At 46.0% G+C, this 21,326-nt stretch overlaps 1 protein-coding gene and 1 pseudogene across 1 annotated transcript; one reads left to right on the top strand and one right to left on the bottom strand.

The window, feature by feature from the left end:
* The first annotated feature begins 13,239 nt into the window (after positions 1–13,239).
* LOC127308429 (uncharacterized) lies at positions 13,240–15,819 on the top strand. The gene has a single exon (XM_051339252.2). The coding sequence runs from the start codon at positions 13,494–13,496 to the stop codon at positions 15,576–15,578; it is 2,085 nt and encodes a 694-aa protein (XP_051195212.1). The 5' UTR covers positions 13,240–13,493; the 3' UTR covers positions 15,579–15,819.
* Positions 15,820–17,479: 1,660 nt separating this feature from the next.
* Positions 17,480–18,867, bottom strand: LOC139831892 (protein ALP1-like; annotated as a pseudogene).
* Between the last annotated feature and the right edge of the window lie 2,459 nt (positions 18,868–21,326).

Genomic DNA, 21,326 nt, shown 5'->3' with positions numbered 1-21,326 from the left:
TCAATTGCTCTAGAATTGACTACATAGCCATTTTATTTGATCTAGTCCATGATCATACAAACAACATGTCTATGTTATTGCATAATCAATTAGAGGACATCATTTGTGATTTATTAGAGTTGGAATTACTTCAAAATCTATTCTGGTTAAATTTTAAATAAAGTTTGAATGTTCAAAAGTCCTTGTCTTGTCTTTTTTATCAAATTAAATCTACTATGAATTTGGAGGTGGGGCTAGTGGAATTGGATAGATAAATTCATGGGCTTTCCAACGGTATAAAGTTTGCTAAATTTGGTTTGGCAGATTTCAAACTATTCAAAATCTACTAAACCATCTGCAGCACATTTGAAAAAGATTAAATCTAAATTTGAATCTTGGGCTTGGGCGGGAAAGCTAAACGGGCCGAAACAGGTTTAAAATCAACTTCGCAGCCCAACAAGCAACCGGTGCGGGTGGGCTGCCCTGACGAGGTGGGGGCCACCCGTCAGTGGCTCTTTAAACGCCGAAGCGGTACGCGAAATAACTGCCGTTAGATTAGAACAGAGATCAACGGTGCTGGGGCATCGTCGTCTCCAGCGAGCGACGGGCTCACTGGCGGCGAGCCTAGGGGGTGGGAGAGCCTACCAGGCCGTTGCAGGAGTCTGGCAGTGTGCACGGAGAAGTGGAAGTAGATGGGGAAGAGCGTGGTGCAGCGGCGGCGCTCGGGGAGGCTCCAATCGACGCAGAGCTTCCGCGGGCTCCGGCGGAACTCAGCTCTCGATTGCTGCTGCTCCGACGAGGTGGTATCAAATTGAGGTGGGGAGAGTGATCAGTGAAGAGAGGGGAGCAAAGTGTGTGAAGAAGTTGCGGGCTGAGGTGCTCTATTTATAGCGGGCGATGGTGGCCGTGGGGTGCTGCAAGGGCGCGTCAACGGCGTGGCCTCTCCGTCGATCGAAAGGGCAAGGCGAGGACGGCATCTTGTAGGCGTCGTCCTGGCGATGCTCAACGTGCATTGGCGCAGAGAAAAGGGCGACGGGATTGCACACGAGCTTGCAGGGAGTGCGGCAGAGCGTGCAGCATCATTTGGTCGAGGACGACGGCGACGGAGCAGGGGCAGGCCTGGGCTTGTGTCTAGCGTGTAGAGGGCAGGGTGGCGATGCTCGACGCAGGCGTAGCTTGGCCAGAGGAGGACGGGGGTGCTCGAGCGCGTGTTGTCCTGGCGACGCCAGAGCGCGGTCACCGCGCGTGCTGGCACGTCCTGGCCAACTTTGGGTGCGCGCGTTCTGGCCAATGCCGAGCGTTGGCGTTGCAGGGGCTTGTACCCTCGTCGTCCTTGAGTGTTGTAGATGCTCCAGGACAAGAGAATAGGTTGAAATGGTGGCCAGAGGTGGAGATGCCAAAGGTGGCCGGCATGGCCACGGCATGCTTAGTCTAGGGTTTCTTTTCCCCCTTCTCTCACTTTAATCGACCAAGGCAGGTACTGGGAGGTTGCAGGGGATGTAGGGGAGTGTGATGATCACAGATAAAAGGGGTTTAGTGAAGAAACCAGAGGATAAAAGAGTGTAGCTCAAATTTGGATTGATGCCTGCCAAGTGTTCGATCATATGGCCGCATGAAGTTTTTATTTGAATTTTGAAAATCTTTTTGGTGAATCTCATTTATATAATTAAAGTGAAGTATTGGTGGTGGTGGCACTCAATTTGGAGTTGTTTTGCAAAATGTCAAAAGTGACATGATCTTCACTTTATTTCAGCATCCCTTCTTGTCACTTTTATTCTGGTCAACCTAGTCAACTCTAGCCATGATGGTCAACATCAAAGTTACTCACCTTGACATGGTCTTGGATGACATGGCTTTGGTTGACCAAGTTTAGTTCAAGAAATGAGAAAACCAGAGGGGTAACGTAGTGAAGAAAATATTTTTGTGACAAGTGACCATTATCATATGTATGTAAGATTTTTGATTTCCTTGTGTTTGATTCTTGATCCAAAGATGCAATTGTGTTAGTTTATCATATTGAAGTATTCTACAAGCAAGGGAGCAAGCAATTATGGCCTAGGTTGAGGATTTGCAATTTGGCATAATGTGTATGTGAGTGAATTATGGGTTTTTTTTCCCATTTTCTTCAATTCTCCTCAAATTAGGGTTTTATGATCTTGGTTAGGGTTCCAATAGCAATGGTTACTCATACTAACACTCATCATGGCAATTGCACAAAAGAAATCGCTCAAATGCAAGAAACTATATGTGGCACTATATGCATATAAAAAGTTTTTGTTAATTGCAAAATTTTGGGTTTGGGGAAATTATCTTTCTTGTTTATTATTGTTGAACTTGGGATGTTACAATCTTCTACGCGCTTTTGCAAGCGGCAAGTGAACGTCTACCGCAGCAACAAGAGCCTCATCTTGTAGGCTTTGGAATCTCTTCAAGGGTGAGACTCGATACCCCCTCGTTGCTACCGTCTTCTAGATTGCATCTTGGCTTGGATTGCGTGTTTGCGGTAGGAAAATTTTTGTTTTCTATGCAACGTTCTCCTACAGTGGTATCAGAGCCGTGTCTATGCATAGATGGTTGCACGAGTAGAACACAATGGTTTTGTGGGCGTTGATGCTCTTGTTATCTTTAGTTTGAGTACTTTGCATCTTTGTGGCATAGTGGGATGAAGCGGCCCGGACTAACTTTACATGACCGCGTTCATGAGACTTGTTCCTCGTTCAACATGCAACTTGTATTGCATAAGAGGCTTTGCGGGTGTCTGTCTCTCCTACTATAGTGAAGATTCAACTTACTCTTCTATTGACAACACTAGTATCACCGTTGTGGTTCATGTTCGTAGGTAGATTAGATCTTACTCGAAAACCCTAAACCACGTAAAATATGCAAACCAAATTAGAGACGTCTAACTTGTTTTTGCAGGGTTTGGTGATGTGATATGGCCATAATGTGATGATGAATATGTATGAGATGATCATTATTGTATTGTGGCAACCGGCAGGAGCCTTATGGTTGTCTTTAATTTTCATGTTGAGTAGTATTTCAAAGTAGTTGTAATAATTGCTACATGAGGTGAACAACCATGAAGCCGGCGCCATGAACCTTGACGCTATGCCGACGATGATGGAGATCATGCCCGTTGATGATGGAGATCATGTCCGTGCTTTAGAGATGAAGATCGAAGGCGCAAAGACAAAAGGGCCATATCATATCACATATGAACTGCATGTGATGTTAATCCTTTTATGCATCTTATTTTGCTTAGAACGCGACGGTAGCATTATAAGATGATCCCTCACATTAATATCAAGATAATAAAGTGTTCTCCCTCGTATGCACCGTTGTAACAGTTAAATCGTTTCAAAGCATCTCGTGATGATCGGATGTGATAGATTCAACGATTCACATACAACGGGTGTAAGCCATGTTGCACACGCGGAATACTTGGGTTTGCTTGACGAGCCTAGCATGTACAGACATGGCCTCGGGACAACGGAAACCGAAAGGTTGAACACGAGTCATATGGATGATATGATCAACATGTTGATGTTCACCATTGAAGCTACATCATCTCACGTGATGATCGGTTTTTGGTGTAGTGAATTTGGATCGTGTACCACTTAACAACTATGAGGGATGTTGTATTAAGTGGGAGTTCATTAGTAATTAGATTAAAACATGAACTAATTATCATAAACATAGTTTGAGTAGTATTTTGAATTAATTTTGTAGTATTGGCATCCGTTTACTACTATGCGCTAGTCTTGTAATTGAGATAGAAATACTGTTAAAATCTGACAAGAAACTTTACGGTTTGGTACCGTATTGTTAAAGAATCAAGAATTAATTAAGTACTATTGCAAAATTTTAGTAAACCTCACATTGTTGATTCGAAGAGTTATGGTTTCAATTAGTACCTAAAGTTATCTTGTCTCCGTAAAACTTGAAGTTCAAATTTGTTTGAAAAGTAAGGAGCTGAAAATTTAGTTTTCAGAAATAATCAAGGTATGAGATATATGTGATATCTAAGACCTTATTGCAAGATGATAGAATATAATTTGGTGAGACTACATAAACTCATAAGTTTTATGGGAATGTACGAAGGTTAAAGATGCAAGGCGTCACAATCCTCCAACTATTGGGGCACTAATGATATTCGCATATCCATGAATTTATCATCCTTAGTATGCACCGTTGCTAAGACTCGTCGTTTCGAAGCATCACGTGATGATCGGGTGTTATAGATTCTACGTGTGCTTACAACGGATGCAAGCCAGATTTGCACATGCGAATACTAAGGTTAAACTTTATGAGCCTAGCATGTACATACATGGTCTCAAAAAGGTTGTCATGAATTGATGGATAAAATTATGAGTGAAATTGTTCATCATAGTTACTAATAAGTGAAATCTAGAACACTTGTCATATGATGATCAACTTCAAAGTAAGAACCTCAAGGTTATTGGTATTTGACCAACAAACCTAGAAGTTATTGATGTTGAAGTGTTTTTCTGAATGATGAGGAAAGCTAAAAGAGAAACTGCAAAAGATATTTTGGCAGAAAGAAAGAAAAGACTAGAAAGTCTAGCTCAGGTGTATATAAATGATATACATGTTATGGTTGTATTCCTAGTTAAGTCACACAATGAAATTCTTGGGTATTAGTACTATATTGGTTGGTATGAAGTGTCATACAAAACAACGCAATACAAGAATACAATGGCCTAAGTGACTGACAAGGAATATGATAAGAATGCACGCCTGGAACAAAATAAAGTGTTATTATGTTCGTCGTTAGCATTCTATCTAGCCCTTAGAATTTATAATAAAGAACTTAATAATTGTTATTTTGCTCTGGTCAAATGAAAACAATGAGTTGTTTAAATTATGACATTACTCCATGTAAAATGGATAAGTTATTATAAATCTTAATGGTGAAACACACATACATAACACTGATGCTAAAAATGCCATAAGGCAAATGATTTGAATTCCACTTATTTGTGGAACCGCAATTTAGGTCATGTTAGAAAGGATCGCATGAAGGAACTCCATGCAAATGGATTTTTGGAGTCATTCGATTTGTTGAATCATTTGGCACTTGCAAAATCTTTTCTAAAAAGTAATGACTGAAATACCGTTCATAGGCCGAAGAGTTGAACGGGCAACTAACTTAGTGAAAACATACATAATGATATATGTGGTTCACTAGGCATAGTTGTGTGCGGAAGATTCTTCTACTTCATGAAAATTTTCAAACAATGAATTGAGTATATATGTGGATATATTCAATAAGGAAAAGTTTGAAACATTTGAATAGGATTCAAATAAATTCAGCATGAAGTGGAAATCATCGTAATAGAAAAGTCAAATATCTATGATTGGATCATGGTGGAAATATTTGAACTACGAGTTTTAGCGAACATCTAAGAGAGTTATGAAGTTGTTCTACAACTCACGTTTATTGGAGTATCATAGTGATGATGAAGTATCCAAAAAACGTATCCAAACCTTGTTGGATCAATGATGAGATAAAATATTGATGCCATTATATTTTGTGGATTATGCTTTAGTGACTACCGCTTTTACACTTAATAGAGCATCATCATGATCCGTTGAAATGACACCATACAAGTTATGGTATGGGTATAAACCCTAATAGTCTTTTCTTTAAATTTTGGTCTAAGAGTTTACAACCAAAATCGGATGAATGTCTTTGTTGGTTATCCCAGAGATTTAATTGGGAATTCTTCCCACGAGACAAAGACAAAAGTGTTTGTCAATGTTTCTTATTTCCGAGAAATTGTTTCTAGTGAAGTATTTGAGTGGGAGGACAATATAATTTGATAAGGTTTATGAACCTGAGCATAATGATCAGAGTAGCGCAGCATCGGAATTGGTTTCGGAAGCAGCCACGACGATCATGGCTCCCATGACTACAAAGTGTTTTAGCCATGGAGATCAAAGTATATATTGAACCTTGTAGGTATGGTTTACTTTGTGATCAAATAAATGATTTGTGGACAAAGGATTGATTTTGAACAATGATAAACCAACTACAAACAAAGAAGTTATGATGGGCCCTGACTCCGTTAAAATGGCCATGCGCCATGAAATCCATAATAGATGAATACTTTTTGAAAGTAAATGGATCTATAGACTTGGATGAAATATCCTTGAAGAAGCTCGACTTGTTGAAAAATTGTTTACGACAAAGTTCAAAGAGTTGACTACGATAAGATTAGATCTTCCGTAGAAATGCTTATATGGATTATTCTAGTAGGATGGCAAAAATACAATACTTATCAGAAGTATGTATTAAAGGTGTATACAAGATACAACCAAGAGTTTTGCTGGTCCATGGAATATTAGATAGGTATACAAACTTCAATTTGATGAAGTGAGTATCGCGGAGTTTGAATCTTCACCAGATGAAATAGTCAAAGAGTTTTTGATTTCATCAGAGACGATGAAGAGGCTTGCATTTGCAAGAAATTAAGTGGGAGCGCTAAGACATATTTATAATACTTTATGTAGGTGACATATAGTTGGTTATAAATAATGTAATTATATAATTGATTAAAAAGGTTTCATTGAGAAATTAACTTCAATGAAAAGATATGGACTGAAACAAATTTAGTGTCAAGATCTATGAAGATAGATTGAAACACAAAATAAGTTTAAGTCAAAGTACATAGAATGGATATTGAAATAGTTCAATATAGAAATATTAAGAAGATGTTCTTGTCATGTGAAGTTTTAACAAGACTTGAGTGTATCTGACACTCAATGAGTAAAAACACATGAGTGATTATAGATCACAAATAATATGTACACAATCAGATGTCCTATGCTCTAAAAGTGCTATGAGCATGTACCTGAATGATTCATGTGATGATCATTGAAAAACAGTAAGAATATTCTTGAGTACTTAAGAAGAACCAAGTATATATATATAATTTTGTATGGAGAAATGACAAACAAATCGCTGTAAGGTGTTACACCGATATTGGTTTTGTCACATATAAAATATAATTTCAATCTCAAATTTGACTAAGTGTTGTTTAAAAGGTAGCACAATGAGCTAGAAGTTGTCTATGCTAGATTTAGAAGAGTTCTAAATATTGTGACGGATTCTACAAAAGAAGGCAGAGTATGTCATTGTTTTGACAATGACAAAGGATGTCAAGTCAAGAGGTTCTTTGAGAATTTTGTGTAGTTCAAATGAGTCGAACTTTGAAGCTATATTGTATGTGACAATATTAGTGACATATTTCAGACCGCGGAATTAAGGTTCCACCAGAAGACCAAACATATTTAATGCCGACTCATTTGAAAATGAGTGATGCGTTGAGACGCAAATGAATTACAAAATACATACATTTCTGAGCGTGTCAGATCCGTTGACTAAAACCTCTCTCGTGAGCAATACATGATAAAGCACCGGAAGGCCAAGGTGTTATATCTTTACAAATGTAAACTAGATTATTGACTCTAGTGCAAGTGGGAGACTGTTGGAGATATGCCCTAGAGGCAATAATAAAGTGGTTATTATTTATATCTTTATGTTTATGATAAATGTTTATATATCATGCTATAATTGTATTAACCGAAACATTAGTACATGTGTGATATGTAGACAAACAAAGAGTCCCTAGTATGCCTCTTAACTAGCTTGTTGATTAATGGATGATTAGTTTCATAATCATGAACATTGGATGTTATTAATAACAAGGTTATGTCATTGTTTGAACGATGTAATGGACACACCCAATTAAGCGTAGCATAAGATCTCGTCATTAAGTTATTTGCTATAAGCTTTCGATGCATAGTTACCTAGTCCTTATGACCATGAGATCATGTAAATCACTTATGCCGGAAAGGTACTTTAATTACACCAAACGCCACTGCGTAAATGGGTGGTTATAAAGGTGGGATTAAGTATCCGGAAAGTATGAGTTGAAGCATATGGATCAACAGTGGGATTTGTCCATCCCGATGACGGATAGATATACTCTGGGCCCTCTCGGTGGAATGTCGTCTAATGTCTTGCAAGCATATGAATAAGTTCATAAGAGACTACATACCACAGTACGAGTAAAGAGTACTTGTCAGGAGACGAGGTTGAACAAGGTATAGAGTGATACCGAAGATCAAACCTCGGACAAGTAAAATATCGCGTGACAAAGGGAATTGGTATCGTATGTGAATGGTTCATTCGATCACTAAAGTCATCATTGAATATGTGGGAGCCATTATGGATCTCCAGATCCCGCTATTGGTTATTGGTCGGAGTAAGTACTCAACCATGTCCGCATAGTTCATGAACCGTAGGGTGACACACTTAAAGTTGGATGTTGAAATGGTAGTACTTGAATATGGAATGGAGTTCGAATATTTGTTCGGAGTCCCGGATAAGATCCCGGACATCACGAGGAGTTCCGGAATGGTCCGGAGAATAAGATTCATATATAGGATGTCATTTTATGTGAATTAAAATGATCCGGAAGGTTCTACGGAAGGTTCTAGAAGGTTCTAGAAAAGTCCGGAAGAAATAAGGATGGAAGGTGGAGTCCCAGAGGGACTCCACCCACCTTGGCCGGCCAACCTAAGGGAGGAGGAGTCCCAAGTGGACTCCCCACCATGGTGGCCGGCCACCCCACCAAGGAAAGGGGGGAGTCCCACTCCCCCTAGGTTTGGACACTTGGAAGGTTTTGTTGGGGTCTTATTCGGACTCTTTGACCTAAACCTTGGGGCCTCCACCTATATAAAGAGGGGGAGAGAGGGGCTGGCCGGCCACTCAAGCCACCACCATGGCCGCACCCCTCAAGGGTGCCCTAGCCGGCGCCCCTCTCCCCAAACCCTAGCGGTCTCTCTCCTCCACCATATCCCGCACGCTTAAGCGAAGCTCCGCCGGATTTCTCCACCACCACCGACACCACGCCGTCGTGCTGTCGGATTCAAGAGGAGCTACTACTTCCGCTGCCCGCTGGAACGGGGAGGTGGACGTCGTCTTCATCAACAACCGAACGTGTGACCGAGTACGGAGGTGCTGCCCGTTCGTGGCGCCGGAACCGATCGTGATCAAGATCTTCTACGCGCTTTTGCAAGCGGCAAGTGAACGTCTACCGCAGCAACAAGAGCCTCATCTTGTAGGCTTTGGAATCTCTTCAAGGGTGAGACTCGATACCCCCTCGTTGCTACCGTCTTCTAGATTGCATCTTGGCTTGGATTGCGTGTTTGCGGTAGGAAAATTTTTGTTTTCTATGCAACGTTCTCCTACACTAGGGGTTGGCGGTGTAGCGTTGTGGAGCTCCGGTGGCGACTCAACGTTATGACGACAGGGATGGTGGCTTCCTCCATCCAGCAATGTTGACGTAAGGGTACATTTCCTCTAAGTGTGTTTTTGGTAATTAATGAAAATCCTTATAGACTAGTGTTTTCATTGAGTTTATATGTAGGAATACTCCCTATGTATTTCCTATAGTCCATGTGTTGGATTCAAGTGTGGATGCCAAGAAGTTAAAGATATACTTTGGGTGGCATCGTGATCTTGAGTATTTGGTTTCAAGAGAAGAATTCAAGATATGGATCTAAGCCGGTGTCATGATAGTCCCATGAGTTGAGCTATGGATGACTATGGTCTAGAGCATGCAATCAAATGAAAAAATCTTTATATAGCTCAAGATGTTATGATAGAGCATGAGGAGATACAATATTGAACAAGACTAAGAGCGGAGAGTAAATTCAAGTTGGTCAACACATGAAGCATAAAGATTGTACCACTTTGGATCATGAGATCTTGTGAAGATGTTCTTAAAGGTAGCTTTCCCATAGTGGTGTATGTGGGAGCAATTATGAGTCTTCACGAAGCAACAATGATCAAGTGAGGCATTCCGGTTTGAATAGAGCTTGAAGCGTTGTCATCAAGATTAAGTGGAATGCGCAAGGCAAAGATATGGTCTTGCTAGGTTTTCCTTTTACCATTCTCAAGGTAGTTGTTGGGAGACCGGGTTATAGAATAGAGTCACACTATCAAGAGGGGCTTTAGGTTGGGTAACTTGAACGCATCGTGTTAGGGATCTCAATATTTGCATACTTTGCACCCCTATATTCATGTTTCTTCTTGGTGTTTCTCTATGTGAGGTTCTTGAGTTTGTTACTACCTTTTCAACAAGCCCAAGTTCATCGAAAAAGGAATTTGTATGCATCTTCTATTGCGATTTAGAGTTTGGGCGTCTTTACCATTTTGTTGGGGTTTTATTCGTCGTTATATTTCCAACAAAATTGGTTCCGTCTTAATCGGAGTTCGGGAACTTTATCAAAGTTAAGTTCTTTCAAGAAAACTGCGTTTGAGAGGTTTCTGGCAAAACCGGCTAGGCCGGCCCCTACGCCGGTTTGACTGGCCTGGAGCCGGGCTCCACGCCAGTGACCACCGGATGCCTATACTGCGTGGCTTTTTGGCTGTGGGTCGGTAGCCTGCCGGTTCGTCCGGTGCACTTTCCAGCACGCCGGTCAGCCTGTCGGTTTGTCCGGCGCACGACACAGCATGTCGGTCCTTCCGTCGGTTCGTCCGGCATGTGGTCCAGTGCTGCCAAATTTGCTGCCTATTTGCCTCGTAGGAAACCTCCCCCAAATGGCTAGTTTTCCCCCTTGGGCTAGAAATAGCATTTCTTCATCCTTGAGGAGGCAACGTCAAAAATTCTATTTGCTCTCTCTCTCTCCTACTCCATTTTCGAAACTCAAAAGCTTGCTTCCTCTCCATTCGCTCCCATGATTCTTGCATCTTCTTGAGGGATTTGAAAGAGGAGATCCATATCTATAATCTTCACCAATCAATTACTCCTCTAAGTGAGGGGAACTCTTGGGATCTAAATCTTAGATTCATTTGTTGGTTTCCTCCATTATTCTTCCTCTGTAATTTCTCCAAAGCATTTATTGCTTTGGTGGGATTTGAGTGTGAAGGATTTGAGCACCCTTGGTGCTCTTTCTTTTGCATCCTTGCATAAGTTTTGAGCTCTCCATTACGATTAGTTCGAGTAAGAGACCGTAAGCTTGTTACTCTTGGAGGGGTTAACTCCTAGTTGGCTTGGCGGTTGGTGCTCCAGTGATATCTTCGTGGAAGATTGTGAAGAGGCTCGGGATTCTCCTTCGTGGAGGTTGTGAAGTGATTGTGGAGCTTGCCATCTCCGGATTGGAGGAAAAGCTAGCCATAAGGGAAAGACCTTTGTCCTTCGTGGTATTGGCTTGGAGAAGTAGATAATCTTTCGTGGCATTCGAGAGACCTTCGTGGTAGCCTGCATCTCTTCAATGTGACGTACCTCATTTCGTGTGGGGGAACACGGGATTACCTCTTCGTCTCTGCATGCCTCGGTTATCTCTATTTGCGAGTATATTTTCCTTGTGATAGCCATCATGCTTGAAGTATTTATATCTTGTTATCTCGTGTGTTCATATATCTTGTGCCTATATTGTTTAGCTTTAGTTGTTGTTGCACTTAGTTGAGCCTAGCATATGTATGTTTTGTGCTTGTAAAATAAACGTTAGTTTAATTCCGCATTCTTACAAGCCAAATCTGTAATAGTTTTTAAAACGCCTATTCACCCCTCCTCTAGGAGTCATCTCATCCTTTCAGTTGCCCCTGCAGCCGCAGCTAGGTTCGTGCTTGTTGTCTCCTCGGGGCAGGCTTACAGGGCCGAGTCATTGGAGGCAGGTTGGCGTGGTGGCGTCCATCCGCGGTGCCTCCTGGCATCGAGGTGGTGCCGACTTAACTGGGTTATGCGGTGGTGATAGCGGTGATGCTGGTGGTTGTCGATGCCCTTCTGCCTACAATGGTGTTCCACTCCTTTCGACGATGGTGGCTAAAGCCGCAAACTTTCATCCTTGTCCATCACCTCTAGTCCAGGTCAGGCGCCATCAACATCGTAGTGTATGGCCGGGGAGAAATTCCTGCCCGCTAATTCAAGGGTAGGGCAAGGGTATAGCCTCGTAACTCGCGGGTATACCCATACCCTGCCCGTTTATTATCAATTTCTTATGTGACACATCTAATTTTGTTAACTTATGAGCTAAAATATGAGAATTTGCTTTTTATATTTTGTTACTTTTTATGTACTCAACTACTTGTTATTGAGTTGAGATGATTCATTTTTTTAATAAAATTTGTTGTCGAGAAATATAAAAATCGAGTGATTTGTGTACAATTTAACCTACCCACCGGGTACCCAATGGGTACGGGTACCCGTCAGGTATGGGTATGGGTAAAGTTTTATACCCGTGGGTAAGGGTGTGGGTATAAGTTTGTACCCATTGACTATACGTGCATGGGTTTGGTATTGCTCTACCCTGCCAATACCCTACCCATTGCCATCCTTACCTGGAGGCATGTGCAAGGCTTACATCGTGCTTCAAATCCATCCCCTGAGATACCGTTGGAACCAGGCAGTGGCAGCACCACAATTTCGTTGTCTTCTTGAAGATGTCGTCTAAGCCATTTGGGGAGAGGCCGATGCAACAACTGGAGGTTGGGGCAAGGTGAAGCATTGATGGTTGGATGCTTCCCAAGGCTTGGGCTTTCCCAGCACAATTTACACCATGACAGATGCAAACCTAGGCCGGCGTCTTCCCCGCATCAGCGTCCTTCTCGTCGACTCCTCTAAGCGCTTGAGGGGATGTATATTGGACTGGGTTGCCTTGCTTGGTTCGTTGCACGGTCTTGAAACCTTGTGCTTCTTCTCCTCGCCATTCGCATGTTGGATGTTAGGTAAGATGGGTCGACTATTATTGGGTTTGTAGAGAGAGTGCGTTGTTTGCCACTGTGCTGTGGTGTGTTTATGGAGTTGTAGGCTTCTTGGCGTCGCATCTGCCATCATGGTTTTTTTATATGATTAAGGGTGTGACTATTTCTCAGTCGACTGATAACTAACTTTGTGCTCAGTCAAATGATGTCATCAAATCTCAATTACAACTCATGTTTAACTCATAACTACCACCAATCAGGATGCAAATTAATTGGTGTAAGACTTAACCGAGTTGAGAACTAGCATGTCCCTATGATTAATACATCGTTTAAGATGTACTTTTCAAAAGAAATAAGCAAAAAGCCCCTGTTTGAAAAATAAGTAAACAAATGGCCCATCCATGAGTCCCCGTCATATCCCCATGAACTGCAAAATAAAAGCAGAAAAGAGTACCTGTACTAGTAGTGAACAAAATCGGCGAAACCCCACACAATAAATTGCCACGCTCTCCCTCCTCGCCGACGCCGGGACAGCCAGCCAGCCAGCCAGCCGTCGTCCACGAGCCGCGTCGTCGCGTCCCTGTACATCATAGTGCGCTCGTAGCAGCTCGCCCATGTGAGCTCCTCCTCCGTCCCATGTGACCACTCTCAATGCCACTGCCCTCACACCTCATCACCACGCTCCCTCCCCACTTGATCCCGAGCTCTCCTTCCACCATTGCTCGCTCGCATCACAGCTGCATTCTCCATTCCTCCTAGATCACAGCTCAACCCAAGCATGATCCCGCGCGGCATGGCGCCGCTGCTCGCGCTCCTGCTGCTCGGACTGGTAGCGGCAACAACGGCGCAGCAGGAGGGCAACGTGGCTGAGCAGTTCGCCGCCTCACTCGCCACCCGCTTCGACGCGCCGCCGTCCTGGCCGTTCCCGAACCCGCGCCTCCGGGCCGCCTACGCCGCGCTGCAGGCCTGGAAGCAGACGGCCATCTTCTCCGACCCCGCCAACTTCACCGCCAACTGGCTCGGCCCCAACGTCTGCGCCTACACCGGCGTCTACTGCGCCGCCGACCCCTCCGCCTACGGCCTCCTCACGGTGGCCGGGATCGACCTCAACCACGCCGACATCGCCGGCTTCCTGCCCGCCTTCCTCCCGCTCGGCCTCCCGGACCTAGCCCTCCTCCACCTCAACTCCAACCGCTTCTGCGGCATCATCCCGGACACCTTCAAGCGCCTGCGCCTCCTCCACGAGCTCGACCTCAGCAACAACCGCTTCGTCGGCGCCTTCCCGGAGGTCGTCCTCACCCTCCCCTCCCTCAAGTACCTCGACCTGCGCTTCAACGACTTCGAGGGCGCCATCCCGCCGGCCCTCTTCGACCGCCCGCTCGACGCCATCTTCCTCAACTCCAACCGCCTCCGCAACCCCATCCCGGCCAACCTCGGCAACTCCCCCGCCTCCGTCGTCGTGCTCGCGCACAACAAGCTCGGCGGATGCATCCCGCCATCCATCGGCAACATGGCCGACACGCTCAACGAGATCGTGCTCATTGACGACCAGCTCGTCGGCTGCGTCCCGCCGCAGGTCGGCCTGCTCAAGAAGGTCACCGTGTTCGATGTCAGCGACAACCGGCTCCAGGGCGCCATCCCGGCGGCCGTTGGCGGGATGGCGGCGGTCGAGGAGCTCGATTTCGCGGGGAACATGTTCGAGGGCGCCGTGCCGGCTGGTGTGTGCGGCCTCGCTGGGCTCAAGAACTTCACCTACACCAACAACTTCATCGTCTCGCGGCCGGGGTGTGCCCAGGCCACCGCCGACGGCGCGTGGAACTGTATCCCCGGCGCGCCGGCACAGCGGCCACCGGCGCAGTGCGCCTACGCTGCGGCGCACCCGTTCGACTGCAGCAAGTCGCAATGCCAGGCCGGGGCGGCGTACACTCCTTCGCCAACTCCCACGCCCACTCCCACGCCAGGTGGTGGTGGACACAGTGGAGGTGGCCAGCCTTCGACGAGCCCGTCGTACCCGTCGCCACCGTCAAGTGGCACCACTCCGTCGTCGCACTCACCGCCCAAGGGCACACCGACCTACCCGTCGCCGCCGTCGAGTGACACCACTCCGTCGTCGCACTCGCCGCCGAAGGGCACACCGTCGTACCCGTCGCCGCCGTCAAGTGGTACCACTCCCTCGTCCCACTCGCCACCTCGGGGACACACCACCCCGTCGTACCCGATGCCGCCATCAAGCTCCAGCACCCCGTCGTACCACTCGCCGCCACAGAGCACGCCGACGACTCCATCACCACCGCAGGGCGGCTCGACCACGCCGTCATACCCGACGCCGCCATCAAGCTCCAGCACCCCGTCCTACCACTCGCCGCCGCAGAGCACGCCGACAGCACCGTCTTACCCGTCACCACCGTCTGGCTCGACGACACCAGTAGGAGGCCACGCGCCGCCTCCCCCGACCTCGTACAACAAGCCGGACGGGCGGTACGCGCCGCCGCCGGGCTCATACGGCCCCAACCCTTCAACGCCCCCGTCGTCCGGCTCGCCGCCACATTCCTCCGGCAGCCACCCGACGCCTTCGCCGCCCACAAAGTACCCGGGCTACGCGGCGCCGGGGATCCCAACCACGACGCCTCCATCATCCACGCACCCCGGCACCCCGTCGTCGCCATCAGGAACACCAACAACGCCGTCCTCGCCAGAGCACTGCGCGCCGCCATCGCACGGCGGCGGTACCGGTGGGCACCCAACGCCCACGCCGTCCAGCGGGCACCCGACGCCCACGCCATCCGGCGCAAACCTGCCGTTCCCACCGGTCTACGGCGTATCGTACGGGTCGCCGCCGCCTCCGGTGAAGCCGCACTACTAGTTCTCGATGGCCGGCCGGAGCAGCCCACCATCCATTGTCAGCTTGTCACCACTTACACTCACCAGTATAATACCTCATCTTCCACCTGCCATTAGTATTTTTTACATCTTGGCTTCATTTCTTCTTCTTGTTTCTTGCGAGTATTGGATCGAGATCGGTCTACAGAGACTGCCCCTCCTATATATGTATTCTTTCTCACTTGGATTGGATGCCCAGATTTATTAAAATTAATTTGGATGCATGTGTAATCTGGAGCTTAGATGAACAAACGAGTGACAGTTCGTACTGGAGTAAAACATCCCGATCTGGCCCACGCATGAATGAACAAATGCGAAAATTCCAGCATGGGTTGGTTTGCTCTTATAGGAGATGCAGAACGCAGCAACTATGAAAAGCAGCAATGAAAACGAGAAGGGGAATGTTCGCACAGAACATCAATTCAATTCCTCATTCGAGCTTCTTCTACCTTTCTGATGATACGTTGCCGAATCCGATCGAAATGGGGTGGTTTGGGGGAGCAGGCGCAGATGCGCATATTGGTCCCTCCTTCCTTCCCAACCAGAAGTTCACATGAAAAGCTCTGATTTTTCCCCCGATCTCACGCAGATGCAGCTGGGTGATGGTGCTGCAGTTAATGGGACATCCACCACCACCACCAATCCGTATCCACCATCTTGTACTTGTCGTGGGGAAGAAGAGGACCAAGACGACGTACATGCATGGGGGCCGACCTGGACCGGCCATCATGCATGGACGGCAACGCGCCAAGAGGTTGAGGGCGAGACGTACGTGTCGCTGTCGGCGCCGATCGATGGGATCCACACCGGAGGAGATGAAGAAGAAGGAGACAAGAGCGACTGAGGAGGGAGCGTTGGCGCACTGTGGCTGGTCGGTGGCGGACATCCATTCTCTGCGCTTTGTGAGGGACAGCGAGGGCACCGTCGTGGGGCGGCTATTCACGGCTTCGATCGGCTGCAGATCCAAGGAAAAGGCAACGCTCAGTTGTACGGACTGGTTATAAACAAGCACCCAACAGTGTGTTTATGGCTCTAAAAAAAACAATGTGTTTATGTTTTTGGAAGAACATGTAAACATGAACAGATTACACAAGTTCAGTATATTTTATACTTACAAACACACGGTTATGGGCGTGGGTGCGTTCTGTGATTTATTTCTCAAGATTCCCGCTTGAATTGGTAGATGGAAAGATTCATTAATCTCTTCTCATTTTATCCAAATATTAAGGGCATCTCCAGCGGGGCGATGCACGGACAAAAAACGCCCTCCAGCGGGGCGACGCAAAACGTCCGCAGTGTCCGTCCTGACGCAAACGTGGACCAAATATGCGCCAGGAATGCGTCTCTGCGGACGCGTCCGCGCGTCCGTTTGTGTCCGGTTGGGCTGCATGCAGCCCTCTCTCTCCTCCTTTAATCACGCATGCGCTTATTCCTAGCCACACAAACAAAATCTTTCCCTCTCTCTCCTCTCTAATCACGCATGCCGTCAAATAAATGCGTCCCTGCCGCTGGAGAAGGAGCAGACGCATGCGGACATGCGGACGTTTTTTATGTCCGTGCCCGACGCAAACGGACATAAATATGCGTCGCCCCGCTGGAGATGCCCTAAAACAAAATGGACGGTGATCGAAACACCGACACCGACGGATGTTAGGCTGGTGCCAATGCACCACACCACTATGGCCTGCCACGTCAGCTTTTTTCCTCACTCTCACCCCACTCTCACCCCACGGTGCCAGTGCACGGGCTATAGTGCCAGCTCTCACTTCTCTCTCCTCCACATCAGCTTTTCTCTCTCCTCGACATCAGCATTTCTTTTTCAGATTACAACATTACAAATAATGCAAGGAAATTATTTTATTGTACTAAAATTGTTACCGATTACATCATAAAAAAATTACATAAAAATTTGAAAAGATTACATAAAAATTTGAAAAAATTACATAATCTAGGCATTAGCCCACACATGCTCAATCAAATCATGTTGGAGCTGTGTATACATCGGTGAGTCCCTCATTTCGTTGTCCATCTGAATCCTGGCTGCTAGGTTTGGTGGTGCATGGTTGTGTATTGCAGGGCCGACATTGGAATCAACTGTCTCATAGATGTTCTCCAAATTTGTACCACGCTCATCGTCGATGATCATGTTGTGCAGAATGACACATGCACGCATGATCAACCCAAGAGTACGCCTCGAGTAGGAGCGTCCCAGAACTGCTAGAATGTTGAACCTAGCCTTCAGCACTCCAAAGGCACACTCGACATCTTTGCGCTAAGCTGATTGAGCAGCAGTGAACACTCGCTGCTTTTCACTTTGTGGAAGAGTAACACCTTTCATGAACACCGGCCAGGAGGGGTAGATGCCGTCAGCAAGGTAGTAACCATAGTTGTACTCGTGTCCATTCACCGTGAAGTTCACTACGGGTGCTTCTCCCCTAAGCACATCAGTGAACAACGGCGACTGGTTGAGTACATTGAGGTCGTTGTTGGACCCGGCCACTCCAAAAAAGGCATGCCAGATCCAACGATTATACGACGCAACGGCTTCTAAGATTATGGTAGGGTGTTTGATGTCTCCCCTTATGAATTGACCGGCATGAGCCACTGGGCAGTTCCTCCACTGCCAATGCATGCAATCGATGCTCCCTAACATGCCCGGAAAGCCACGCTCCTCGGCTTTCGCTAACAGACGCTGAGTATCCTCGACATTTGGTCGACGGCAAAACGTCTCCCCGTAACAGGCAATGATGCCTTCACAGAATCTATCTAGACAATCTGATGAAGTTTGTCTAGCTAACTTAAGCCACTCATCTATCGTATCTGCAGCGGCTCCATAAGCTAACAGACGCAAAGCCGCAGTACACTTTTGTAGGGGAGAAAAACCAGCACGGTTGAGAGCATCAACTCTTTGGGTGAAATACGGAGAGTATTCACCCAATCTATCCACAATGCGCAGAAAAAGGGATCGCCTCATCCGATACCTTCGCCGAAAGAAGCTCGGAGGATAATTGCAGTCGTCGGTGAAGTAGTCCTCGAAGAGCCGATCGTGGGCACCCAGACGATCACGCCTGATGAATTCTCGGCGGCGTCGCGGCCGTCTTGGCTCCGCCTCCTCGTTGAGCATCTCCTCCTCATACTCCGCCTGGAATGCATCGATCATATCACCCTCCATTCCGTCGCTCGAACTGCTGCTAGACGAAGACATGGCGTTGAGAGGAGTGGAAATGGAGAGTGGAGGAGATGAAGTGAGGTGTGGAATGAGTGAAACCATATGGGGGTATTTATAGGGGGTAGGGATGAATTTTTCGGGTTTTTGGCATTTTTTTCAATTTTTTTGAGCCAGCAACAGCTACCCCAACGGCTAGCTGAGGTGGACGAATCAGATCGCACCACCTCAGCTAGCCGTTACCCCCTCCCTCTCGCCCCGACCTGCCATCGCTGCCGCCCCGCTCTCGCCCCCCTCTCGCCCCCCTATCGCCCCCAACGCAGGCGGTAGCCGGGCGGGAGCGGGCGATACCGCCGGGCGCCCGCGACGCCGCCTCCCGCTCTCAGTCTCGCCCCTCTCTCGCCTCTCTCTCGCCCCGCCTCTGGCGCTACCGCCCGCAATGGCACCAGCCTTAGTACAAAAGTATTTCCCCCTCATATTTTGGTGAAAAAAAATAGTGACCAAGCAAGAACTAGGGTCATAGGGTCAACTAGGTCTTCTTCAACAACTATTGACATGTCCATGGTCTCATGATCCGATCTGATTGTTGAGCCTATTGGCGCAAATGATAGCCCTATTCGAGGCTTCGGTACACATGTTATGTTTTATAGATCGAAAAAGGCCCCATCGTGGCAATACAAAGAGGTATGCGCATTGGGGCGGAGCACCAGCCTATGCCTAAGCCTAACACAGAGAGGTATAGTACATGTTCAACACCCCTTAATCTAAACCCGTAGAGCGATTGCGATCACGCTTAAACTAATCTAGTTGTTTGGCAGCTAGTGTCTTAGTAAAACCATTGGCCACTTGGTCCTTGGTAAAGATGGACTTTATATCAAGATGGTTGTTGGCAACTCTTTCGCGTATAAAGTGATAGTCAATCTCAATATATTTTGTCCTAGCATGAAAAACTAGGTTTGCATTTAAAAAAGTGGTACCAAGATTGTTACACCAGAGGTGCGAACGTTCCTTGAGAGTGACACCGAGTTCTCGAAGTAAAGCTTCGACCCAAATTAATTCAGCGGCCAGGGCCTTGTATTGAGCCTCAGTGCTAGAGCATGACACAATTGCTTGTTTCTTAGTACTCCACAAAATCAGATTTGGACAAAAGGAAGATCGCAAAACCTCCTCTGGAACATCTACCATCTAGAGAACCTGCCCAGTCGGCATCTAAAAAAAACACTGAGGAGTGAGTGTACCTTGAATCTATGTGAGAATCTTTTTTACAGCTGTCCAAGGAGCAGTAGTTGGCGCATGAACTGACAAAAAATGTTCACGGCTGGTGTCAATGTCAAATATTGCGACGAATAACAATACTTTTATAATTTGTGCTATTCGACCAAGGGGGGATCCTACCATCAATGACAAGACAAAGGAGTAGGACATGTCGTGCAATTGTTCTGACCAACTTTAGAAAGTAAATTCACGACATATATTTCCTGAGTTAAAAGGCAACGCGGAGTTGCACGGATTGACTATAAACAAGCACCAAGCTATGTGTTTTTATATCAAGCTGGTTGTTGGCAACTCTTTCACGTATAAAGTGATAATCAATCTCAATATGTTTCGTTCTAGCATGAAAAACTATGTTTTGCCTCCTCTTGAACATCTATCATCTAGACAACCTGCTCGGTCTGATAAAGGCACTGAGGAGAGTCGAATGATATTTTTGAAAAGTAAGACCAACTGTGAGTGTATTTTAAATATATCTGAGAATCCGTTTCACATCTATCCAATGAGCAGTAGTTGACGCATGAGCTGACAAACTTTGTTCACAAAAAAGACAAGTCTGGATGAGTAATCTCAAATATTGCAAGGCACCAACTACACATCTCTAATTTGTACTATCCTCTAGACCAAGAGGAGATCCTTCGGTCAATGACAACTTGTCATTAATTGGACAAAGGAGTAGGACATGTTGTGCAATTGGTCAGACCAACTTTAGCAAGTAAATCCACAACATATTTTTCCTGAGTTAAAATGAGCCCATAAGATGACCTCTTAACTTCAATGCCAATAAGAAGTGGAAGTCACCAAGATACTTTAGTACAAAATCCACTTCTCAAATAATGTTGAAATAGCTTGATCACAAGAACTACTCACAATTATATCATCAACATAAATTAACACAAATATCATGATACCTGACTTGTTGAAGAAAAACAAGTATCAGATGTGGAAGGAACAAAACCAAGAGCTTGTAGCTTGAGACTCAACCGAGACTACCACACTCGAGGAGCTTGTTTGAAACCATATAATGTTTTTTTCCACTTTGCAAAGATGATTTGGAACATGATGATCTTCAAAACCAGGTGGTTGATCCATTAGACTTTCTCTTCTTGAACACCATGTAAAAATGTGTTCTTGACATCTAGCTGAGGAAGACACCATCCTTGTGAAACATAAATTATTAGCCTGATAGTAGCTTCTTTGGAAACATGACTAAAGGTGTTTTCATAATTAATCCTTCAACTCAACGTCACCGACGATGCATAGGGCGCCCATCTTCTTCGGGGATGACCCAGG

Source organism: Lolium perenne, chromosome 6 (assembly GCF_019359855.2).
Source record: "Lolium perenne isolate Kyuss_39 chromosome 6, Kyuss_2.0, whole genome shotgun sequence".
Taxonomy (NCBI): domain Eukaryota; kingdom Viridiplantae; phylum Streptophyta; class Magnoliopsida; order Poales; family Poaceae; genus Lolium; species Lolium perenne.
This window is presented reverse-complemented; position numbering and strand designations above follow the sequence as displayed.